This window comes from Glycine soja, unplaced genomic scaffold, assembly GCF_004193775.1.
Source record: "Glycine soja cultivar W05 unplaced genomic scaffold, ASM419377v2 tig00034345_1_pilon, whole genome shotgun sequence".
Classification (NCBI taxonomy): Eukaryota; Viridiplantae; Streptophyta; class Magnoliopsida; order Fabales; family Fabaceae; genus Glycine; species Glycine soja.
Window position 1 is genome coordinate 1281 of NW_021143916.1, and position 27393 is coordinate 28673.

General features: G+C 33.1%; 1 protein-coding gene and 2 long non-coding RNA genes across 4 annotated transcripts; 1 reads left to right on the top strand and 2 right to left on the bottom strand.

Annotated features, from left to right (window-relative positions):
• Window positions 1-13712: 13712 nt before the first annotated feature.
• On the bottom strand, window positions 13713-18450 carry LOC114404421. The gene is made up of 3 exons (XR_003664965.1): window positions 18411-18450; window positions 14295-14405; window positions 13713-13843 (listed from the first exon to the last, which is right to left on the bottom strand). It is a non-coding gene; the product is annotated as an uncharacterized LOC114404421 (long non-coding RNA).
• Window positions 15549-17339, top strand: LOC114404422. Its single transcript, XR_003664966.1, has 2 exons — window positions 15549-16091; window positions 17046-17339. It is a non-coding gene; the product is annotated as an uncharacterized LOC114404422 (long non-coding RNA).
• Window positions 18451-22727: 4277 nt separating the features above from the next.
• Window positions 22728-25431, bottom strand: LOC114404420. Of its 2 annotated transcripts, none has more exons than XM_028367380.1 (3): window positions 25108-25431; window positions 24082-24569; window positions 22728-22831 (listed from the first exon to the last, which is right to left on the bottom strand). In XM_028367380.1, the coding sequence occupies exons 1-2, from the start codon at window positions 25117-25119 to the stop codon at window positions 24132-24134; spliced, it is 450 nt and encodes a 149-aa protein (XP_028223181.1). In that variant the 5' UTR covers window positions 25120-25431; the 3' UTR covers window positions 22728-22831; window positions 24082-24131. The 2 variants fall into 2 exon arrangements, with proteins under 2 accessions (XP_028223181.1, XP_028223180.1); XM_028367379.1 differs by lacking the exon at window positions 22728-22831 and adding an exon at window positions 23070-23241.
• Window positions 25432-27393: the final 1962 nt, after the last annotated feature.

Genomic DNA, 27393 nt, shown 5'->3' on the forward strand with positions numbered 1-27393 from the left:
CATGCACAACCACCTCAAAATAAGATCACGAAATGAAAAACTATGATTTCGACCCTTACAATTATGCTTAAGTACCCATGTTTTTTTGAATTTTTTTTTAAAATTACTTCCCAACATATTAACTATATTTGTGACCATCATTTTCCACTGATTCAACATCAATGAATCCAAAAAAAAGTATATCATGCACTAGTTCCATTGACAACCATCTCAAAATAAGAGCACAAAATCGAAAAAAACTATCATTTGGATCCTTGCAATCATGCTTAAGTTCCCATTTTCTACATTTTTTTAAAATTATGTCCAATATATTAATGATATTCATGACACAATTTTTATATTGTTTGGACATCAGAGAACCCAAAAGAAAAATATCGGGCACCAGTTCCATGGACAACCACCTCAAAATAGGAGCACAAAATAAAAAAAAAACTGAGTTAGACCCTTGCAATTATGCTTAATGTTAGACAAGTGGCCTCAGATATCTTAAGAAGGGGGGTTGAATTAAGATATTCCAAACTACTTCCCCAAGTAAAAATCTATTGCACTTTTTATTCAAGTTATAAATTCCCTTAACAATGAACTTCTTAAATATTGATTCAAATAAAACAATTTGAATATGAATATAAAGCAATAATAGATAAAGGAGTTTAAGGGAAGAGAAAGTGCAAACTCAGATTTATACTAGTTCGGCCACACCCTTGTGCCTACGTCCAGTCCCCAAGCAACCCCGCTTGAGAGTTCCACTATCTCGTAAATTCCTTTTACAAGTTCTAAACACACAAGGACAATCCTTCCTTTGTGTTTAGAATTCTTTTACAACAAGAGACCCTCCGTCTCTTAATCCCTTAGAGAATTAGAAGGAGAAGAAGAATGAATCTCTCTTGAAAGAGATAGATTTTACAGATTGAGCACTCAAATAATTCCTTAATGATTGCAATTGAATTGGCCAAGGAATTCTTAAGAGGATAAAATGATTTTGCTCTTTTAGAGAATAAACACTTGTTGTTCTGAAAAACTCTCAGCAAATTTGTGTTATAAATCACATATATATAGACCATTGGTGGTCATGAAAAAGCCTTTTGAGAAGTTGTGACTCTTAGAATTATTTTTCTGAAAGTCTTGTCTGGTAATCGATTACAGGATTTGTGTAATCGATTACAACTTTTAAAATTTGAATTTAAAACGTTTATTAACTGCTGGTAATCGATTACCAAAATTGTGTAATCGATTACACAGTCTAAAATTTGAATTCAAATTTTTAGTAGCTGTTGTAAAGCATATTTGGCCACTGATAATCGATTACATCCTCTGGTAATCGATTACCAGAGAGTAAATCCTTTGAAAAACACTTTTTAATTTAAATTACTTGGCCAAACCTTTTGCTAATTCAATTAGGAATTCCCTTCCTAATATACTAGTGATCATCTTGATGTTGTGACTTGTATTCTTGAAGTATTGTCTTGAAGTTAAACTTGAAAAGCCCATTTGCATCAATTGCATCATATCATCATGATCATCATCAAAACACCAAAGGCATTTGCATCTACACTTAAGTGCCCATGTTCTACATTTTTTTAAAATTATTACCACCAGATTAATGATATTCATGACACTAAATTATCAAATAACCCTAAACCCTAATTGGTCAAGTAACACTAAACCTTAATTTTTCAAATACCCATAATCCCCAACTAGTCAAGTAAAACTAAACCCTGATCTATCAAATACCGCTTAACCCTAATTAGTCATGTAACCATAAACCCTATTTTGTAATATAACTCTAAACCAAAATTGGTCAACTAACACAAAACCCTAACTAGCCAATTATTCATAACCCTAATCAGTTAAACAGGCATAAACCCCAATATGTCAAGTAACCCATGAATCCTAAATTTTCAAATACCCCTAAACTCTTATTAGTCAAGTAACTATAAATTGTCAAATAACCCTAAACCCTAATTGGTCAAGTAACAATAAATCCTAATTATTCAACTACCCATAAAACCTCATCAGTCAAATACTCATAAACCCGAATTAGTCAAGTAACCCTAATTTGTTAAATAACCACAAACCCTATTTTGTCAAATAACCCTAAACCCTAATTGGTCAAGTAACACTAAACCCTAATAAGTCGAGTACACATAAACCCTAAGTAGTCAAATACCCCTAAAATCTTATTTGTAAAGAAACCCTAAACGCTAATTTGTCAAATACGAATTAAAACCCAATAAGTTAAGTAGCCCTAAACCTTAATCTCTCATATACCCCTAAACCATAACTAGCAAAGTAACCCTAAAGTCTAATTTGTCAAATAACCATAATCCCTGATTGGTTAAGTAATACAAATCCCTAATTAGTCAAGTACACATTAACCCTAATCAGTCAAATACACATAAACCCCAATTTGTCAAGAAACCCTAAATCCCTAATTTTTCAAATACCCTAAACCCTAAACCCTAAACACTAAGCAACCATATTTTGTCAAATAACCCTAAACCCTAATTAGTGAAGTACACATAACCCTAATTAGTGAAATACCCATAAACCCTATTTTGTCAAATACCCTTAAACCCCAACTAGTCAAGTAAACCTAAACCCTGATCGTTCAAATACCACTAAATCCTAATTAGTCATGTAACCATAAACCCTAATTTGTAATATAACTCTAAACCATAATTGGTCAAGTAACACTAAACCCAAATTAGTCAACTATTCATAATCCTAATCAGTTAAACAGGCATAAACCCCAATATGTCAAATAACCCATGAATCATAAATTTTCAAATACCCCTAAACCCTGATTAGTCAAGTAACTCTAAGTTGTCAAATAACCCTAAACCCTAACTGGTCAAGTAACACTTAACCCTAATTACTCAACTACCTATAAAACCTCATTAGTCAAATACCCATAAACCCGAATTAGTCAAGTATCCCTAAACCCTAAACCCTAAACCCTATTTTGTCAAATAACCCTAAACCCTAATTGGTCAAGCAACCCTATTTTGTCAAATAACCCTAAACCCTAATTGATCAAGTAACACTAAACCCTAATAACTCGAGTACACATAAACCCTAATTAGTCAAATACCCATAAAAGCTTATTTGTAAAGAAACCCCAAACGCTAATTTGTCAAATATGAATTAAACCCAATCAGTTAAGTAGCCCTAAACCATAATCTCTCATATACCCCTAAACCATAACTAGCAAAGTAACCCTAAAGTCTAATTTGTCAAATAACCATAATCCCTGATTAGTTAAGTAACACAAAACCCTAATTAGTCAAGTGCACATAAACCTTAATTAGTCAAATACACGTAAATCCCAATTTGTCAAGTAACCCTAAACCCCTAATTTTTCAAATACCCCTAAACCCTACTTAGTCAAGTTCACCTAAACCCTAATTTGTGAAATACCCATAAACCCTACTTTGTCAAGTAACCCTAAATCATAATTTATCTAATACCCCTAAACCTTAATTACTCAAGTCCCTATAAATCCTAATTAGTCACATATCGCAAAACCCTAATTTGTCAAGTAACCATAAAGGGTATTCCTTTCATCTCCAACATCTTTTCCTAATTCCCAACGGTGAGAATGTTCGGAATTGAGTTGTGAACCAGGTGCTTAAGTTTCACGACAAGCCAACGGTAAATGAGTCCGAGATCATTGTTTTTCTGGGATAAGTTTGGTGGTATGCGGGAAAAGAGAGGGTCTTGGGCGGAGAAGAGGGGAAAACGAGATTGAAAGAAAGAGGAGGCATCGTCAGTGTGAAAATTGACCTAAAGCTATTTATAGTTAGGGTACTCACAACCTATTATTTACTCTATTTATTTATTTTTATTATTTTATAGAAATAAACTCTATTTTATTTCCTATCAAATTAATATCCTTTCTATTTTCTCTCAAACTATTATTTAAATCAAGTTATTTCTTCTTATTCATTTAATTACAAAAGCCTTATCATTTTTTTTTCTAAAACTATTTATTTTAAATGAAAAACCTTTAAAATTTAAATCCCGAAAAATGGGATGTTACAAGGAGCACAAAATAAAAAAAACTATGATTTGGACCCTTGCAACTATGCTTAAGTGCCCATTGTAGAAACAAGCTTCATGATGATGAATCAATTTGATTCAAGTAGTTTTGATAATGACAAAGATGATGACAAAAAGTCCAAAGAATGATTTCAAGATGGAGTCAACAAGTTCAAGATCAAGATAAAATCAAGATTAATTTCAAGTTTCAAGAAATGACATCAAGAAGAATCAAGATTCAAGAGAAAATGACTTCACAAGGGAAGTATTGAAAAATATTTTTCAAAAACCAAACATAGCACAATTTTGTTTTTACAAGAAAAGTTTTTCTCAAAATTTTCTAAGTTACTAGAGTTTTTACTCTCTGGTAATCGATTATCAATTTCCTGTAATCGATTACCAGTGGCAAAGTTTGATTTCAAAAGCTTTTAACTGAATTGGCAACGTTCCAATTGATTTTTAAATGGTGTAACTGATTACAATATACTAGTAATCGATTATCAGTGTATCTGAACGTTGAAATTCAAATTCAATTGTGAAGAGTCACATATTTTCATCAAATGCTTTGTGTAATCGATTACATGGTTTTGGTAATCGATTACCAGTGACAAGTTTTGAATAAAAATCAAGAGATGTAACTCTTCCAATGATTTTCTCAAGGTGATAACTCTTCCAATGGTTTTCTTGACCAGACATGAGGAGTCTATAAAAGCAAGACCTTGACTTGCATTTTAAGTACTTGATATAACTTTTTACATATACTTTTACAACCTTTGAATCTCTTTGAACATCTTTTTGAACTTCTTCTTCTTCTTCTTCCTTTGCCAAAAGCTTTCTAAGTTTTCTGGTTTCCAAACCTTTTTCTTTCACAGAAAACAAAAGTGTGCTATATCTTTTTCATTCTCTTCTCCCTTTGCCAAAAAGAATTCGCCAAGGACTAACTGCCTGAATTCTTTTTGTGTCTCTCTTCTCCCTTTTCCAAAAGAACGAAGGACTAACCGCCTGAATTCTTTTGTGTCTCCCTTCTCCCTTTGCCAAAAAGAATTCGCCAAGGACTAACCGCATGAATTCTTTTGTGTCTCTCTTCTCCCTTTTCCAAAAGAACAAAGGACTAATCACCTGAATTCTTTTGTGTCTCCCTTCTCCCTTTGCCAAAAAGAATTCGCCAAGGACTAACCGCATGAATTCTTTTTGTGTCTCTCTTCTCCCTTTTCCAAAAGAACAAAGGACTAATCACCTGAATTCTTTTGTGTCTCCCTTCTCCCTTTTCAAAGAATTCAAAACGACACAGTTTGAGAATTTTTTTGATTCTTCCCTTTCCCTTAAACAAAAGATTTCAAAGGACTAATCGCCTGAGATATCTTTTGTTTCCCCTTCACAAAGTTTCAAAGGACTAACTGCTTGAGAACTTTGTCTTAACACATTGGAGGGTACATCCTTTGTGGTACAAGTAGAGGGTACATCTAATTGGGTTGTTGTAACTGAGAACAAGAGAGGGTATATCTCTTGTGGATCAGCTCAAGTGGAGGGTACATCCACTTGGTTGTTCAAAGAGAACAAGGGAGGATACATCCCTTGTGGATCTTTGCTTGTAAAGGATTTTACAAGGTTGAAAAGAAATCTCAAGGACCGCAGGTCGCTTGGGGACTGGATGTAGGCACGGGTTGTTGCTGAACCAGTATAAAACTCTTGTGTTTGTCTTCTTCTTCCCTACACTCTTTAAATTCCGTTGTGCACTTTAATTATCGCTTTTACTTTTGGTTAAGTTTCTATTTCTATTCTTTACTTTCTTAACATTATACTAAAAGCCTAATTGAATTTAGTAACATTAAGAAGGATAAATTTTTAATTAGTAAAGATTCATTAATAATTAATTCAACCCCCCCTCCTTTCTTAATTATTCCGAGGCCACTTGATTCAACACCCATGTTCTACATTTTTTTAACACTATTACCAACATATTAATGATATTCATGACACACTTTTTCCATAGATTTAATGCCAAAGAAGTGAAAAAAATATCATGCACCAATTCCATGGACAACCATTTCAAAATAAGAGCACAAAATCGAAAAAACTATGATTCAGACCCTTACAACTATGCTTAAGTTCCCATTTTTTGTATTTTTTTTTAAATTATGTCCAACACATTTTTGATATTCGTGACACACCTTTTCCATGTTTTGGACGTCAAAGAATCCAAAAGAAAAATATCATGCACCAGTCCCATGGACAACCACCTCAAAATACGAGCACAAAATTGAAAAAACTATGATTTGAACCCTTGCAACTATGTTTATGTTCCCATTTTCTGTATTTTTTAAAAAATATGTCCAACACATTTATGATATTCGGGACACACCTTTTCCATTTTTTGGACGGCTAATAATCCAAAATAAAAATATCATGCACCAGCTCCTTGGACAACCACCTTAAAATAGGAGTAGAAAATCGAGAAACTATGATTTGGACCATTGCAACTATGCTTAAGTGTCCAAGTTCTGCATTTTTTTAAAATTATTCCCAACACATTAATGATATTCGTGACACACTTTTTCCATAGATTCAACATCAAAGAAGCCAAAAAGAATATATCATGCACCAATTCCAAGGACAACCATCTCAAAATAGGAGTACAAAATCGAAAAAATTATGATTTAGGCCCTTGTAACTATGCTTAAGTGTCCATGTTCTGCATTTTTTTAAAATTATGTCCAATAGACTAATGATATTCCCAACACACGCTTTCCATAGTTTGAACGTCAAAGAATCTAAAAACAAATATATTGTACACCATTTCCAAGGACAACCACCTAAAAATACGAGCACAAAATCGAAAAAAGTATGATTTGAACCCTTACAACTATGTTTAAATTCCCAAGTTCTGTATTTTTTTTTAAAATTTATGTCCAACACATTAATGATATTCGTGACACACCTCTTCTATTTTTTGGATGTCAAACAATCCCCTAAATTATAATTATTTAAGTAACCCTAATTTGTCAAATAACCCAAAACTCTAATTAGTCACCCTCATTTGTCAAATAACCCTAAACCCTAATTGGTCAAGTAACACTAAACCCTAATTACTCAACTAAGCATAAACCCTCATTAGTCAAATACCCTAAACCCTAAACAAAAAGTTGTCAAATACCAATAAACCCTAATTAGTGAAATACCCATAAACCCAAATTTGTCAAATACGCTTCAACCCCAACTAGTCAAGTAAACCTAAACCCTGATTTGTCAATACTACTAAACCCTAATTAGTCATGTAACCCTAAACCCTAATTTGAAAAATAACACTAAACCATGATTGGTCAAGTAACACTAATCCCTAATTAGTCAAGTATTCATAACCCTAATTAGTTAACCACCCAGAAACCTCAACTTATCAAGTAACCCACGAATCCTAAATTTTCAAATACCACTAAACCGTGATTAATCAAGTAACTCTAAATTGTCTCATAATCCTAAACCCTAATTGGTCAAGTAACACTAAACCTTAATTTTTCAAATACCTATAAACCCTAATTAGTCAAATAAACCAAAACCCTAATTGGTCAAGTAACACTAAACCCTAATTACTCAACTACCATAAATCTTCATTAGTCAAATACCCCTAAACACGAATTTGTCAAGTAACCCTAATCCCTTATTTGTCAAATACTCCTAAACCCAATTAGTCAAGTAACTCTAATTTGTAAAATAACCCTAAACCCTAATTGGTCAAGTAACACTAAACCCTAATTACTCAACTACACATAATCCCTTATTAGTCAAATACCCTTAAACCCAAATTTGTCAAGTTACCCTAAACCCTTATTTGTTAAATACCCCTAAACCCAATTAGTCAAGCAACCCTATTTTCTCAAGTAACCCTAAACCAAAAATATTCAAATACCCATTAAAACCCAATCAGTCAAGTAATCCTAAACCCTTAGTTTTCAAATACCCCTAAACCATAACTAGCATAATGACCCTAAAGCCTAATTTGTTAAATAACCATGAACCCTAATTAGTTAAGTAACACAAAACCCTATCTAATTAGTCAAGTACACATAAATCCTAATTAGTCAAATCCACATAAACCCCAATTTATCAAGTAACCCTAAACGCCTAATTTTTCAAATACCCCTAAACCCTACTCAGTGACGTAACTCTAATAAGTCAAGTACCCCTAAACCCTTATTAGTCAAATACCCCTAAACCTTAAATACTCAAGTACCCATAAACCCTAATTAGTCAAATAGCGCTAAACCCAAATTTGTCAAGTAACCAAAAAACCTAATTTGTAAAATACCCCTAAATTATAATTACTCAAGTAACCCTAATTTTTCAAATAACCCAAAACTATAATTAGTCAAGTAACCCTCATTTGTCAAATAACACTAAACCCTAATTGGTCAAGTAACACTAAATCCTAATTACTCAACTAAGCATAAACCCTTATTAGTCAAATACACCTAAACCCTAAACAAAAAGTTGTCAAATACCCATAAACCCTAATTAGTGAAATACCCATAAACCCAAATTTGTTAAATACCCTTAAACCCCAACTAGTCAAGTAAACCTAAACCCTGATTTGTCAATACTACTAAACCCTAATTAGTCATATAACCATAAACCCTAATTTGTAAAATAACACTAAACCATGATTGGTCAAGTAACACTAATCCCTAATTAGTCAAGTATTCAGAACCCTAATTAGTTTACCACCCATAAACCTCAATTTATCAAGTAACCCACGAATCCTAAATTTTCAAAAACCACTAAACCGTGATTAATCAAGTAACTCTAAATTGTCTCATAATCCTAAACCCTAATTGGTCAAGTAACACTAAACCTTAATTTTTCAAATACCTATAAACCCTAATTAGTCAAATAAACATAAACCCTAATTGGTCAAGTCACACTAAACCCTAATTACTATACTACCATAAACCCTCATTAGTCAAATACCCCTAAACACGAATTTGTCAAGTAACCCTAATCCCTTATTTGTCAAATACACCTAAACCTAAGCAGTCAAGCAACTCTAATTTGAAAAATAACCCTAAACCCTAATTGGTCAAGTAACATTAAACCCTCATAAGTCGAGTACAAATAAACCCTAATTAGTCAAATACCCCTAAAAGCTTATTTGTAAAGAAACCCTAAACCCTTATTTGTCAAATACACATTAAAACCCAATCAATCAAGTATTCCTATACCCTAATCTATCAAAAACCCATAAACCATAACTAGCAAAGTAACCCTAAAGTGCAATTTGTCAAATAACCATAAACCATAATTAGTTAAGTAACACAACACCCTAATTAGTCAAGTACACATAAACCCTAATTAGTTAAATACACATAAGCCCCAATTTTTCAAGTAACCCTAAACCCCTAATTTTTCAAATACCCATAAACCCTACTTAGTCAAGTAACCCTAAATAGTCAAGTACCCCTAAATCCTTACTAGTTAAATACCCTTATTTGCTAATTTGTGATGTAACCAAAAATCCTAATTTGTCAAATACCCTAAACCCTAAACCTTAAATACTCAATAACCCATTAACCCTAAACCTGTAAACCCTAATTAGTGAAGTATCCATAAACCCTAAGCATTTAAAATAGTCATAAACCCTTATTGGTCAACAAACAATATACCCTAATTAGTCAAGTACTCGTAAACCTAATTTGTCAAATACCCTTAAACCCCAACTAGTTAAGTAAACCTAAACCTTGATCTATAAAATACCACTAAACCCTAATTAGTCATGTAACCATAAACCCTAATTTGTAAAATAACCTTAAACCATAATTGATCAAGTAAAACTAAACCCTAATTAGTCAAGTATTCATAACCCTAATTAGTTAAAGACACATAAACCCCAATTTGTCAAGTAACCCATGAATCCAAAAATTTTCAAATACCCCTAATCCCTGATAAATCAAGTAACTCTAAATTTTCAAATAACCCTAAACCTTAATTGGTCAATTAACACCAAACCTTAATTTTTCAAATACCCACAAACCCTAATTAGTCAAATAACCCAAAATCCTAATTGGTCAAAGAATCCAACAAATATATATTTCGTGCGCCAATTCCATGGTCAACCACCTCAAAATAGGAGCACGAAATCGAAAAAACAATGATTTAGACACTTGCAACTATGTAAGTGTCCATGTTTTGCATTTTTTTAAAAATTATGTCCAATAAATTAATGATATTCCTGACACACGTTTTCCATAATTTGAAGATCAAAGAATCGGAAAAAAAATATATCGTGCACCATTTCCATGGACAACCACCTCAAAATACGAGCACAAAATTGAAAAAAACTATGATTTGGATCCTTGCAACAATGCTTAAGTTCCCATGTTCTGTCTTTTTTTTTCTTTTCTAAATCATGTCCAAAACATTAATCACAGTCCAAATTGATAATACTTTGCAATTTGCACACCTCTCTAAAATATTAAATTTCTCACCAGCAAAACTGACATGGAATAAACAACTTATAATTTGTCAAGTAACTCATGAATCCTAAATTTTCAAATATCCCTAACATGTGATTAATCAAGTAACTCTAAATTGTCAAATAACCCTAAACCCTAATTGGGCAAGTATCACTAAACCTTAATTTTTCAAATACCCATAAACCCTAATTAGTCAAGTAACCTTAATTTGTCAAATAACCCTAAATCCTAATTGGCCAAGTAACACTAAACCCTTATTTGTAAAATACCCCTAAACCCAATTAGTCAAGCAACCCTATTTTTTCAAATAACCCAAAAACCTAATTGGGCAAGTAACACGAAACCCTAATAAGTCAAGTACAATAATTAGTCAAATACCCTTAAAAGCTTACTTGTAATGAAACCCAAAACCATAATTTGTCAAATACCCATTAAACCCCAATAAGTCAAGTACCATAAAACCTAAACCCTAAAAGTAACACTAAACCCTAATTACTCAACTACTCATCTCATTAGTCAAATACCCCTAAAACTGAATTTCTCAGGTAACCCTAATCCCTTATTTGTCAAACACCCCTAAACCCAATTAGTCAAGCAACCCTATTTTTTCAAATAATCCAAACCCTAATTGGCCAAGTAACACTAAACCCTAATTACTCAACTACACATAAACCCTCATTAGTCAAATACCCTTAAACCCAAATTTGTCAAGTAACCCTAAACCCTTATTTGTCAAATACCATTAAACCCAACTAGTCAAGCAACCCTATTTTCTCAAGTAACCCTAAACCGTAATTTTTCAAATACCCATCAAAATCCAATCTGTCAAGTAACTAGCATAATGACCCTAAAGCCTAATTTGTCAAAGAACCATGAACCCTAATTAGTTAAGTAACACAAAACCCTAATTAGTGAAGGACACATAAACCCTAATTAGTCAAATCCACATAAACCCGAATTTATCAAGTAACCCTAAACGCCTAATTTTTCAAATACCCCTAAACCCTATTTAGTCACGTAACCCTAATTAGTCAAGTACCCCTAAACCCTTTAGTCAAATACCCCTAAACCTTAACTACGCAAGTATCCATAAACCCTAATTAGTCAAATACCGCTAAACCCTAATTTGTCAAGTATCCAAAAAACCTAATTTGTAAAATACCCCTAAATTATAATTAGTCAAGTAGCCCTAATTAGTCAAATAACCCAAAACCCTAATTAGTCAATTAACCCTCATTTGTCTAATAACCCTAAACCCTAATTGGTCAAGCAACACTAAACCCTAATTACTCAACTAAGCATAAACCCTCATTAGTCAAATACCCCTAAACCCTAAACCAAAAAGTTTTCAAATACCCGTAAATCCTAATTAGTGAAATACCCAAAAACCCAAATTTGTCAAATACCCTTAAACCCCAACTAGTGAAGTAAACCTAAACCCTGATTTGTCAATACTACTAAACCCTAATTAGTCATGTAACCATAAACCCTAATTTATAAAATAACACTAAACCATGATTGGTCAAGTAACACTAATCCCTAATTAGTCAAGTATTCATAACCCTAATTAATTAACCACACATAAACCTCAATTTATCAAGAAACCCACAAATCCTAAATTTTCAAATACCACTAAACCGTGATTAAACAAGTAACTCTAAATTGTCTCATAATCCTAAACCCTAACCGGTCAAGTAACACTAAGTCCTAATTACTAAGCTACCATAAACCCTCATTAGTCAAATACCCTTAAACCCGAATTTGTCAAGTAACCCTAATCCCTTATTTGTCAAATACTCCTAAACCCAATTAGTCGAGCAACTCTAATTTGTAAAATAGCCCTAAACCCTAATTGGTCAAGTAACACTAAACCCTTACAAGTTGAGTACACATAAACCCTAATTCGTCAAATACCCATAAAAGCTTATTTGTAAAGAAACCATAAACCCTTATTTGTCAAATACCCAATAAAACCCAATAAGTCAAGTAATCCTAAAGCCTTATTTGTCAAATACCCATTAAAACCCAATCAGTTAAGTATTCCTCAACCCTAATCTGTCAAATACCCATAAACCATAACTAGCAAAGTAACCCTAAAGTGTAATTTGTCAAATAACCATAAACCCTAATTAGTGAAGTAACACAAAACCCTAATTTGTAAAGTACACATAAACCCTAATTAGTCAAATACACTGAAAGCCCAATTTATCAAGTAACACTAAACACTAATTACTCAACTACCCATAAATCCTCATTAGTCAAATACTTCTAAACCCTTATTTGTCAAATACCCCTAAACCCAATTAGTCAAGCAATCCTATTTTTCCAAATAATCCATAAACCATAATTTGGTAAGTAACACAACTCCCTAATTAGTCAAGCACACATAAACCCTAATTAGTTAAATACACATAAGCCCCAATTTGTCAAGTAACCCTAAACCCCTAATTTTTCAAATACCCCTAAACCCTACTTAGTTAAGAAACCCTAATTAGTCAAGTACCCCTAAACCCTTACTAGGCAAATACCCTTATTTGCTAATTTGTGATGTAACCAAAAATCCTAAACCCTAAACCTTAAATACTCAATAACCCATAAACCCTAAACCTGTAAATCCTAAGTAGTGAAGTATCCATAAACCCTAAGCTTTTAAAATAGTCATAAACCCTTATTGGTCAACGAACAGTATAGCCTAATTAGTCAAGTACCCGTAACCCTAATTAGTGAAATACCCATAAACCCTAATTTGTCAAATACCCTTAAACCCCAACTAGTTAAGTAAACCTAAACCTTGATCTATCAAATACCACTAAACTCTTATTAGTCATGTAACCATGAATCCTAATTTGTAAAATAACCCTAAACCATAATTGGTCAAGTAAAACTAAACCTAAATTAGTCAATTATTCATAACCCTAATTAGTTAAAGACTCACAAACCCCAATTTGCCACGTGAAAATCCTTGCTACTCTTTAGCTTCAGAATTAAATGTAATAGGAAATAAAGGCAATAGTCCAGCTCAAGACAATATAATTTGTGAAATCATTATCTATAAAACAAGGATATCTATGATAAAAAGGTTGTGATGTGACATATTGGAACTCTGTCATCGCTAAAGAGATCCTAATGTTCCTACCAGTTATTCTAATTGATCAATACTAATCATTCAGTTACTTATTTTAAAGTAGTATTCGAGTTACAAACCTGGAAGGAAGCATATAGATAATGCAAGTAGAAAAGGGTGGTTCAACTTGTCAAGAATTTCGCTGCATAGCCGTGGACAATTTGAGATCAGAATTCCCTGCACACAGCCAAAAGATTTGATTGTATCCCGCAGCTTGCTTCCAATGTCAATCATGAAACAAAAAATGTTATTGCCACCATAAAATCGTACAGAAAAATACTAAATTATCAAAAAATGGTTATGTTAAATACCACCATAAAGCATGGAAGAGCAAGAATCCCAGAGAATTTGATATTGGTGTTACAAGTAGGAAAAAATCATGAAATTAGAAAATTAAATATAATAAGGAAATGAATTTGCAATTCCTTCTTACTCACTGTCATGACATTGTCCCATGTAAAAATTTATATAACCTCATTGAAAACCTGGTCCTTGAGATCAATGACAAAAAGTAAAAGAGCTAGGGGAGGGGGCAAAGAATGAGTTAAATTATTTTTTTTTTTTACCAAAACCTGATGCATTCACAGAGGAACTTTGAAAGCAATTAAAATTATAGATTTTGCAAGCTTGTCCAATGAGGTGACAATGAAAATACCTAGTGTTACTACCTGATATACAGTTTTTGCTGCTCGTTTTATTGTCAATTCCAACTGCATCAATGCATCTTTAACAAGCATACCACGAACCAGAGCAGCAACCAAGTTGACCTTCTTTGGACTCTAAAATACCATAGAAAACAAGGTATGTAAGAAGTGCAACTAGTCAGATATTAATCAGATCCTTCTTAAACCATAAATTAAGACATTTTCCACAGCAAACCAGGGAAGGCATTTCAATGGCTAAAAAATTAGATGCCAACTTTTCTGCAAAATAACATGTTGGTTAAAACACAGAAGTTTCTTAGCAAGTAGCTAGGCAGTGGCACCACATAAATGTAACAAAACATTGTAATTTTTCAATATTTATGTTATTGCTAAGCTGAACATACTTGTGATGATACTTATGTTCACTTTAGCATGCATACTAGAAATGTGATTAGCAAGTTAAAATTAAATAAAATAAATGCTCTATCAAGATAACACCAAAAGTTAACATCTATTGTTCCAAGTGACAAGATTAGTTTCATTTAAATAAGGTATTAAGTTTGAGCTTTGTTAATAGAAAAATTAGGCACTAGAAAAGTTTTATCCCCTTAAATGGGTCCACCTAACCTGAGTTGGATTAGTTAGAGCTCCTTGTGATTTCACATATCAAAGAGTCACAAACAGGAAATAAGATAAAATAAAATAAATTAAAATTTAGTGCAGTGTTATAGGAAACTTTGGTTGTAATGTTTGATATACAAAATGCTATAGGTTTTCTTTGCTGCACTTGTCAACACTTAAAATTAGAATTTTTTCAAACATAATACATTCAATGTATAACTTTTCAGGTTTATCAAGCATGCCCTTAATGTAAGAAAACCAACTTGAAAACCAAAAGCAATCAATCACAATCAGTGATAAGGCATCTCAAACATGTTTTATTGCCTTTAATACCGCTTGAACTTTTACTTGCTTAGTAACAACTTTTTGCTTCTGGTCTTCACCTTTTGAACTACCCAATAATCAAACTAGGACTAAAGGTGACAAAACAGGTGTTTCCTCAGAAGAATTTGCCAAACATGGCAACACTTTGAACAAAAGAGGTATCCATGCTTCATAGCTATTCTACAAAAGATTAGCAATCAAACAATGTAAAATTAAAAATATAACCACATCAGATTTGATCATGCAAGAATCACTACTATTGATTCCATTCAATCCCTCAGTCCAAGCAAAAGCCTTCTCCATAAAAGGAACTTTGAATTTTCAAATAAATTTATCAATGGTGAACTTTCTCAATTAGGAAAATGAGTTAAGACATGAAAGAATCCAAATTAGAGAAACCACTAGAAAGGTCCAGAATCCAAATTCTCCTAACTGTGACAAATGAAAGATTGACATATTCTAGGAGAGATTGTAAGTCTTGAGCTTTGCTATGATTAAGATACCAAAAGTGAGATTCCCAGGAAATACAGTCACCCTGAAGAAAACACAAAAGGAAGACTGGTTATGTATACTAAAATTTCATCCTTCTGTAATTACACTTTTTGTTTCTTTGTTTAATGTTTACAGAAGGCTGAAATGAGATGTCTTTTACCCAAAACTTTGCTGGATAATGGATACTTTCCAATAGGCACCCAAAACAGTGGAGAAAATAACAAGGGCAAAGTTGACAAAGTTTACAACTATAGTTGGGGTGGTCAAACAAAGATGCCATCTTATGTAAACAAACTGGTGTTCCCTGAGATATGCATGACTACTTTGAGGACCATAGTCATGCAAGAAGATGAGCTTTTCAAGTTTTCCTGAATGCTGGAAGAGGTTTGGTTTCTATGAAACATTTTATTTTTCATATTTCCCTTGGAATGTTAGAAAATTAGCTCCTTCACAGTCTAAACGATTTCAGTATTTTTCTGTCCACCCAAATCCTCAAATAATGAAAGGGAGTAAATAATGAGGGGAGGGATGATAGCCCCTTCACTTCCCCTTCCCCACCAAACATTGAACCAAACAAGCTATTCTTTAAAAGACCTCTCCTCTCCAGCCAAATACTATGGTAAGGGGCAACACAAAGGCTAATCCAATACAGACAAAAAAACAGGCAGCCAAAAAGTTGTAGACACAAAGGCTCCCCACCCCCCCAACTTCATCAATTATATCATTACATTATTAACATCCCTAATCTTTAGCCTTTTTGTGTTGCAATTCAGACTTGTTAGCATCACAATTTGAAATACAAGGCCAAGCAAATCAAAACATGATAAATATTATGCAAAAAGAATTGAACATACCCTGCAAACGTGCATTCAAGGAGAAGAAAGTAACTGTCATGGCAGGTCCATAAAGTGTCTGACCCATGTCCATAAAGTAACGGTCATGGCAGGTGCATATAATAAGATTTTACACTTTCCTAAAGTTCCATTGGCTGAAAAGTATTTTTCTTTGTCCTAGTATTAATGCATAGCTTTTTGATCTGGTCATGCTAAAAATTAGAGTATCATAACTGTTGTACTTTAAAAACAGAAATACTAACAGATCTAGTTCAGTTGGTTGAGCAATGTGCATGACTTGTTGTATGCCCCCTCCTGTATCTGAGTTCAATTCCTATGGATCAAAAAAAAAAAAAAACAGAACTTTATGTTCTCAATGCCATGTATAGTTTACTCTAGAGTTTGGACAGTGTCAAGACACACATTTAGCATTTAGGACTTATAATAATTCATTGGCATCTTAGAAGCCAGTTCTTATGCCTGATAAGTTTTCATTCTGCTGCAGGATCAAGTAATTGGAATACTAGACTGGGAATTGTCTACCCTTGGTAACCAAATGTGTGATGTTGCATATAGCCGTATGGTATGTACTATATTGTCATTTTTCTGCATCAAGACTTTTTGGCAAATAAAGATGTGTTATAATAATGCATTCCACTTACAGTGTGCTTGGTTGGACGGAAATGGAGGAGGATAGAAAACAATCATTCCTTCTTTCCAAATTTCAAAAAGAGTGTAGAAAATTAAGTGAAGGATCTATCAATAATAAGTGAATTGATTTATGTTAGGGCACCACTCACAATGACTGGCTGGCCTGCTCTCAACAATGCCCAAGTCTAACTAACTAGTTCCAACTCATCATTACTCACTAACTCTAGCTAACCAGCTTCCTGATCTGTCTTTTTCCTGACCAACTCTTATGTTGTCTACTCCATGACTGAACCAAATGTCCTAACATGGCCCTTTCTTGGAGCTACAACCTTGTCCTTAAGGATCAAAGAAGGAAACTGGCTACATCGCACAAATTCATCCTCCCACATTATGATTAATTTTCCCTTCCTCTTTTCCAGCCTTTGTTGAATCTTGTCTCTCCTAAATAACTTGTCTGCTAACCATTACCATTACATATTCTGGCCCCACTTCATCTTTGTAACTCAATTTCCAGATGAATATACCAGGTGGTTAGGCACAATTAATTATGAATATTTCTTTTTTTGGAAGGCAGAAAATATATAGTATTAATATAAACATATCAGTACCAGAGGTACTGATGAAAGATGAACAAATACAAGACACCTATGGTGCTGCCCTCCAAAAAAGAGAAGAAACCCAACCAAGACCCCACCACAGAAGATACAGGAAACCCAACCCAACTTAAACAAAAGACTCCGAAAGATTGGTAGACCAGTGGTTAAAAAGAGTGTTGAAATCTTTCTCTCTAGCTTTTAACCAAGACCAAGCCTAGAAATAAAGCATCATCCATCACTTTGGATGAGCACTTATGGCAGCATAGGAATTTTAACTATGAATATTATAATGCATATTTAGTGATTAACATAAATGAATTTTCAATGTGCAGTGAACGTATCCTTTTTCATTAGCATAATAGACACTCTTAAAAAAAAACCATTATACAATTCAAAACTGCAACATAATAAGCACAAACAACATTATGCTCCCTTTGTTCTAATTTTTATACACCATACGGGAATACTGATACAAAAGCTGAGGAACAAGGGGCAATTAACAGAGAACACCAAACCAGAGGTCCAAATACTGAAGCCAGGGGTGCAGATAAAAGGAAATCAAAGATGGCCAGGGGTACACCATAAGACTACGTATAAGAAAGAAAGGGAGAAAGGAAGCTGACCTGGAATGAAGAATTGCTAGATGGTTGATGGTCCTGCCTTTAGGGAGACAAGCTTACCCATAAATTGTTAGCCAATAATTCCTTAGATATACCTTTGCACAAAATGTCAAATTATGTTACCAAGGAATTAGTATAAATAAAGCAATTGTAAGGCACAATGGAGATATGAAAACTTAAGCTTACCTTCCACTCTTACCTTGTCTAGAGGTGCTGGCCTCGAATCCAATTTTTCTTTTTCGATTTTCTGTATCAAATACACAACATCAGTAGTATACAATAATACCCTAGGGTATATATATTTCAAAACTAGAAGTGTATAATCGTCGACGATCTGGCCTGTATAATCGTCGACGACAACCACGACAGTGCTGGTGTGCTTCACGACGGCAACCAACTTAGAGAGACAAGCTTAAGGGCACAAAATGAGTGAGGTAATGCGGGCTAGGGTAGAGTGCAAGTATGCTTGGGAAAAAGATGAAAATTTACTTCAGATTCAAAGACGGTGTTTATAAAACCCGTCTTGGATAATGCAGTTCAACAACGGTGTCCACTAAATCCATTTTTGTAACGCGCAGATGACGTTGTTTTCAACAAAAACGTAGTTGAAATAAATCTCTTATTTACTATAATGCCACCGCCTCTAAAACAACATCATTTTTGGAACCACCATTGTTGAATGCGCATTGTAGAATACTATTATTTTAGTAGTGTTTATTGCTTTCTCACACAGCCCAGTACATTACTTTTTTGTTGTTTACGCTAGTTTTTGTTGTTTGTGAACATAAAAATAGAGGAAAAACAACACAAAATAGGATTTGAACCAAGGTCATTAAGTTTTCTAAAATATTTAAAGCCACTGCACCATTTTGACTTGCCTCAAAATAAGTGGCACAAAATCTTGACTTGCCTCCACAACCTGCACATTTTTGTTAGTCACCTAAAGAGATCAAAAATATTATTTGTATACAAACTTGAATAATTTCTTCCTCTTCCAAATCAAGACACTCAGTCCCCCTGTTTTTAGAATATCCAAGATGATCTCTTAAAAATTATTCTTCTTTTTATATTTTTTTATGATTTGTTCCCTTATTTAATTAGGATCTTTGTAATTATAGGCATGTTTGATTAGAATGTGATTTATAGGCATATCAAATCATGTATATAAGAATAAAATCTCCTATAATTATATTTATTGCAATCATACTGTATAAAGCAGACTTTGTTGTGTAGTTAAGACACAGTTTCCAGCGTCCTGTTGTTTTGTTTTTCTGTCTTTCAACAACAGTTTTTCATGAGAGGAATAAGCATATAAATTGTCATTTTATCAGAGAGAAGGTTCAACAAAATCTTATATCTACCTCCCACATAAGGGCAGGTGGACCAACTAACAGATTTGTTCACAAAGGTTGTGACCGGAAAACACTGTTATTTCATTTGTAACAAGCTAGGCATGATTAATATTTATGCTCAAACTTGGGATTTGGGAACAATGTTAAAGAGTTATTATGGATTGAGTTAGAATTAGACTATTGAAAGTATATGGGCTTGGCCCAAATATAGTTTGCACTCCATTGTATTTAACTCTTAAAATATTAGCATATAATACAAAAAAATACAACAATAACGAAAATAGCCTTTGAGCATTAACATTTAACGAGACCCAAGGAAAAGAAAATGCAAAAGACAAATATCAACTAAGAAACATGTCAAACAAATATTGGCATTCAGGGAAGTAACAACTAGTTGCAAGTAAAACTTACATATTATTAGGAAAGAAATGAGCTTATACCCTTGGAATAGATCTATCTTCTACCAAATTGAGTTTTTTGAGGGCAGCTCTAGTGCATTTGGATTTCCATGTGTCAATAGTAGACCAGACATGACACATAACCAATACCGTAGGAAATAACATCAAGCATAAATACAGGGAGGGAGTTGATGTTTTTAATTTTTCAGAAACCCAAGAAGAAGATAAGGATCCTCTAGATTATAGGAAACAAAGAGAAAGGCCCAACCATACCATAATGAAAGATTCCCTTTTTTCATTCACAAAGGTGTAAAAACTGATACAAAAAAGAATTGACCATTTAACTTTAATATTCCAAATTACATGAAAAATGATAGAAGCAGGGAATGATGGTAAATAAAACAACAAAAACAGAAAAGATATCAAAAAGGCATGTTAGGCACCTGGTCTAGAGAATCTTGAAGCGAATAATGGGCTTCTTGAAAAGTAGAGAAGGAAAATTCATCCCATGCAAGGGTCATTGACAGAATGGAAACACTTTCCAGCTCATCTAACTCAATCTGGGAGCGGCTAAAGAATTAGTATTTAAAGTTATTAAAGTAATGGCAATAAGATTGTTGAACCTTTACCTGACAGAAGGCCAGTTATCGTGCATCAAATATCAATACCACATTCATAAACCACTCTTAAACAAGAATAGTCACAATAAAATATAAAGTTCAAGGCTGAAAATATGCTGCTATTCAACTGGATAGTTCCAAAACAAATCACTTTGGATTAAGCTTGCCACATATTAGTAGAAGAACATTACAAAACATAAGCATATTTGATAAATAAGGAAACGCTTTCCGTTTTACTTTGATTGAATTGAACCCTCTATAAGGTAAAATTGTTATACTTCAGAGTGTAAGAGAATCACTCATTACAAGACATAACATTTAGAGTTTGGTTCTAATGATTGGATATTTTAGCCAGATCAGACTTGACCTGGCATTAGAGTTCAGTAGTAGTTAGTAGATTAGGTTGCAGTCCCTACAGGAAAAATATATATCAGCCCATAAACAGTAATAAATTCTTCTTACAAATTTAAAAAAGAATACACATTGAAACCATATTTCTCCAAAATATAGTGTTGGTATTTTGTTTGGTACACTTGAATGCATGAAAGTGTTTCATTTTTAAGTATATTGAATACATGAACACTGTATAAAAAAAAAATACATGAACACAATATAACAAAATATAAAAACAACGTGCATTAAGGATCTCATGTTTTTGTATAAAAGCATAAGTTTTATTTTGATATACTGTCAAATGAAAAAAAAAATTGTAAATTAATTTAATATTGAGTTAATTAGTAGGCATGTGCATTGTTTGTGCAAGAAAATTATACTATCAATCAACTAGAAATATTTATCATATAACTTTAATAATAATTATCATGAATATCAATAAATTTATCACACATATGACAGTTTGTGATTAAATAATAGTGTAAAAGTTTTTTACACTTTCAATCAACTAACTAGAAATGATGACATATAAAAAATTATTAAATTAATTATTATAAAAGTTAACAGACTTATTATATATGATAATTTATAATTAAATAAAAGTGTAAAAAGTTTTTATAAAATTTCAGTGCATAAATTATTTACTATGTATTATTTATTCTAAAAAATTATTTTAGATACGATTTTTAAATAATTATTATAAAAATCAATACTCTTATCATAATCGATAATTTATGATCAAATTATTATCATAGTTAGTGAATTTGAATTAAACTCTAAAAGCAAATACAATTCAAACCTTGAGGGGAATTAAACTCTAAGAGAAAACTACAAATCAAGTTGATGGAAATAAAAGTAAAAACTAAGTGCAAAAAAAGAGCCAGCAAAGCAACCAATTGAACTCCAATAATGCATGTATTAGCAACAGCATACAGAATGACAACAAACCAAGTGACAGGAATGAAATTAATAAATCATCACACATTCAAAATAAAATAAAGGCTAAAATACACTATTGGTCCCCTATAATGCTCAATCCGCAATATTGGTCCTCCTATTTCCAAATCAAGACATTCAGTCCCCCTATTTTTCAAAATCAGCGATTTTGGTTCTTTGTTAGTTGACCATTAATTGATTATCCATGGTCAAACATTGAGTGAAAAATAAAAGTATCTAGGAGACCAAAATTGCAGATTGAGCATTATAGGGGGACCAAAAATGTATTTACCCTAAAATAAATTCATGAAAATAAGGACATCCATGTAAAACAAGCAATATTAATGAAACATACAGCAGGAAGAAGGTTGGAAACTGCAGTGCCTGATGATGTAATGGCTACTGCTGGAATGTGAGATCCTCTTCCATATCCAACAGCATGATATGCAAGTGAACGCTCATCGAAGCATGAAATACATGTGATTAATTTGTGACTTGCATTAGCAACAGCAATAGGGGAAGGTCTAGATCCAGGAGCAATACACAAATACTAAACAAAAGAATAAATCAGAATCATGCATTAATATTGGTGCATATGTAATATTTATCAGATCATCTCACCATCAACCAAGTCTTGTGCATTCTTCAACAATAAGCGATGCCCGAACAGTGTTAATATTGGCACTTTCTTTCAGGGAGTTTGATAATTCATTGGCATGATCCAACTGATAATACAAGAGACAAACATAACAAGGACAAACTTCAGACAAATACAACAGAGAAACATAACAACTAGAAATAACCTGGCAAATGAATAATTTTCTTCTTTTTTCTATGGTACATGAATTAAATTTCCCAAAATCTAAGGTGTTCGGCAACCATCAAAGCTAGATATCTAGGTGAAATACAGCTTATTTTTAGATCTAGACCATTTGGTTATTTAAATTTTAAAAATCTTGTTCATCTTATAATTGATTTTAGATAGAATTTGTTCTTAAAAAGCTCAACTCTAAGTTGGCTTTCTTCTAGTCTAAAATTTTCCAAACTTCCATTCCCTTTTATTCTTCCTCTCTCACAGAGTCATTGCAGAATAAGATAAAGGCGTAAAGACCTATACATCCAAAAGTCAATCATCCTGCAAAAAAAAAATATATATTATAAATTGAATTTGAATTAGTTTTTTGTTAGAGCTGTAATAAAAAGAGTATAAACAATTCATAAACTTTACCTAATGTAACATGAATAGAGTTCAAACGTGCTATCTTCGTTCTTTTAATAAAATGTTGAATTTCAGTACAAGGTAAGTGGGCAGTGTACTGTTTGTGATTCAAGACCAAAGGGGTCTTGTGTGCAGTGTTATAAAACTCAGACTGGACCAGCCAGTCCAACCGGTTAAATCGGAATCCGGGCATAGCACCGGTTCGGGTCACATATCAAATCGGATATGCATCTAACCCAGTGCCATGTAATCAACCCAACACTGAACAAGTAAGAACTGGGAAACTCGGTCTAGTTGGATACACTCAATTTCCCGGTTGTACTCACTCACTTTGCAAATTATAAAACATATTTATTTGAAAAATTAATGAATATTTTTGGACTGGTAATTGCACTATAATGCTATTCCCAGCCTTTGTTTAAAGAACGAACACAGTTGCAATTGCATGACATCTATTGTCATATTAATGAAAAGCTCATTACCACATAATAAAATAAACAAAGAAACATTTTTTTTATTTTCTAAATAACTATTTATTAGCAGCTTGATCCTTCACCCAATCCTTTATGACATGCATATTTAATGAAATTTTTATCAGAATAAAATAAGGGAATGGGAGAATGTCAATGTTATAAGGGTGCAAAGCTCCAAATATTAAATTTAAAAATATAACCTAAAGGTGAAAATATTTGTTATAAATGACTCAGGTTGATAAGGAGTACTCAGACAGATAACTGAATCATTTTAATAATTTACCTGCTTTAAAGGACAGCAATGGACATGCCTAAACTCTCTGAAATGCTTCTTCAGATATTCCTGCAACTTAGGGACATCCTGTCTCCGAAAAATATCCCAGAGAGCACCATCTGAAGCATCCCCCCCAACAACAAATCACCTTGATTTATTTTTACTTTGTCAACCTCTATGAGCTCTGATCCATATGAAATACCATCCTCATTAGCAATGGCAACCTCATTACTACCAGACGGTTGATGAAACTGATCAACTTCTATCCCATCACATAATCCACCTTCTTGTTCCATGACTTCAACACTACTTTGCCTGTGCAAAGCATTTATTGTAGAAGATGAATTATTAACCATGTCAACATTAGTTTCTCCATCTTGATCATCACCAAGTAGCTCCCTTTTCTCTTGCTCGAGATGCTTTTGCTTCAACTTCTCAATGACAGTAAGTTGATCAGAATCCAGTTTCACTTCAGCAATATGAGTCAACACATTTACCTAAAACAGCCAAATTATTAAGAAAAAAAAATGCTTCAATTTCTTCATTGATAAGCATGCACTCAGGGCCACATACAGCAAAATATACAAAACACTAACAAATGTTTGATCAGGAAAATCTATGCAACTGACATAAGTATGTATACGCAAATTAAAGCCTTCTCTAAGCCAAAGGCATCATTCATTTCAAGTCCTTAAACATACTAATGTGATGATTCTACTATCATAACAGAGTAGTTTTTCTAATTATCAATCAATCATTATAACAACCAGGGAAATAACTCGTCAAATATAGAATCAAATGAGAATTTATGAATTGAAGACAATGCACAGAACTTAAAAACTGACATGGAATTGAAGCCACAAACTACTCATAAGAAACAGAACAGAGAAATGCAATGGCTTATAAAAGACAACACTTTATACATCCTACAAACTATACACCATCCAATATGAAATCTATTTAAAAAGTTCAAATAATTTAGAAGAAATCCTTGAAAATAACAGCCCAGGAAAGAAATAAGCAAATAGAGCATATTGCATCAGACATATCACAATGGAGCTTAGTCACTGAATCACCACGTCCAAGCTCCTGAGGAATCCATAAGCAATATATGTTTTTGGCCCCAGGTCTCGCTTTAGAGAACCATTAGGCAACTTCACAGCAAGGTTAAGAGAACCTTTGTGAGGATCAGTATATTCCTTGAAGGGTAAGGAAGATATGAACTCAGCACAATGACGAGGCAATTGTTCCTCAAATAAATTAGAAGGAGGCCAATCTTTTAATTTCAATATCTGTGGCCAAGCAAGCCAATCCCTACGACCATTTGTATAGCCAGTAAAAGTTTGGTGGATATTAATTTCCCCCTGCATTTAACCAATACCTCAAAAGAGATGCAGAAATCAGCAGAAACTGAATAAACAAGTCCAGTAAAAGCAGTAAAGAATTACTAAATCAGTAAATAAAGCAGATATGATTTACTCTAGTCTGATTACTAAACAGAAAAACAGAATGAGTACAAATTGAAAATAACATTTTCAACAAACTAAAAAAAAATAAAAAGTACATTTTACCCAACATCAGCTAGATGCTGTAAGTCTAAGAACTAGACAAACATACCAAAGGATGCAAGGGCAACAAGAAAGGTCTGGGCAGGCAAAGCAAAAACAGCAAAATGGGGCAGGGACAAGAAACAGCCAAACATTGAGATAAAATTTTCTAAGATGATAAGATAAGGAGCAAAACCTAGGACTAAGAAGATGAATATGATGGATGATGGTAGCAGGATAAATTGATCACACTAGCCATATTTCTTGAGAATGATGGAGAGACAGCATAAAGCATGAAACAAGGGTTTAAAATTTGAGACTAATATAAAAACTACACTCAGAAAAATGATTTCTAATTATCACCCTAATGTTTGTTTTGTTTACCAACATTCCACCTTAGGCCGGTATCTCTTTATGACCCAGATAGCAGAACATCTACAAACTGTTTCTTAAGTGGAACCATCCACCAAAAAAATTGTAATTTTTCAGTACTTCACAAAATATTTCAGGACATTCTGTTCTGATGACTCTATGGAATTCAATAACTGACAATATTAAATGCACTGAAATAACTCTCAAGTCTCAATCCAGAAAAGGTGGAGTTACTGAATTCAAGGAAACATGTAGGAAATTCAACAACATAAAAATTGCTAATATTAATAATTCTCCAAATGCCATAACGCAGTGGTTCTAGTTAAAATAAGTACCAACATTAAACAATTAAACATAATCTTCATGAGAATGAAGGTGAAGAATGAAATTTGTGGTAAAAAGCTCTCCAAGGTCAATAAAGTTAAAGATTGGGAAATTAAGCAAACCTCAGTCCAATCTAAGCAATCAATTGTTTTCTCCGCCAAATGTTGGCCATTGCTTGGTATTAGTTACATGACGTAATGCACGCCACATGACAAGCGGTTCCCAGCTTAAACCAGATGTACATTCAAGGACATTGTTGACAATGACAGGCTCCCCCTTTTCCCAATGCCACTGAAAATGCCTTAAATCCTTGTACTGAAGATCTACAGCTTTAGGACAGAATAAATAGTTGTCAGTCAAATCTTCTCAAGAAGCAGCCTTCCTCATATTACTATAGCTAACATCTGTGTTTCTATCAAGCTTCAAACATGAACAGAAGTTGTCTGCAGTCTTAACTACATTTTGAAGCTTGTATGCTTGCACTAGTTCTTTTGCTTTACACACTAACTCAGACAAAATGTTGACCCAATATGCTTCTCAGTTCAAGAAAACCATGGTTACATTCATCATTGACTTTTGGACAAGGAATTCAGGGAAGTAACAACTAGTTGCAAGTAAAACTTACATATTATTAGGAAAGAAATGAGCTTATACCCTTGGAATAGATCTATCTTCTACCAAATTGAGTTTTTTGAGGGCAGCTCTAGTGCATTTGGATTTCCATGTGTCAATAGTAGACCAGACATGACACATAACCAAACACCGTAGAAATAACATCAAGCATAAATACAGGAGGGAGTTGATGTTTATATTTTTTCAGAACCCAAGAAGAAGATAAGGATCCTCTAGATTATAGGAAACAAAGAGAAAGGCCCAACCAAACCATAATGAAAGATTCCCTTTTTTCATTCACAAAGGTGTAAAAACTGATACAAAAAAAGAATTGACCATTTAACTTTAAATATTCCAAATTACATGAAAAATGATAGAAGCAGGGAATGATGGTAAATAAAACAACAAAAACAGAAAAGATATCAAAAAGGCATGTCAGGCACCTGGTCTAGAGAATCTTGAAGCA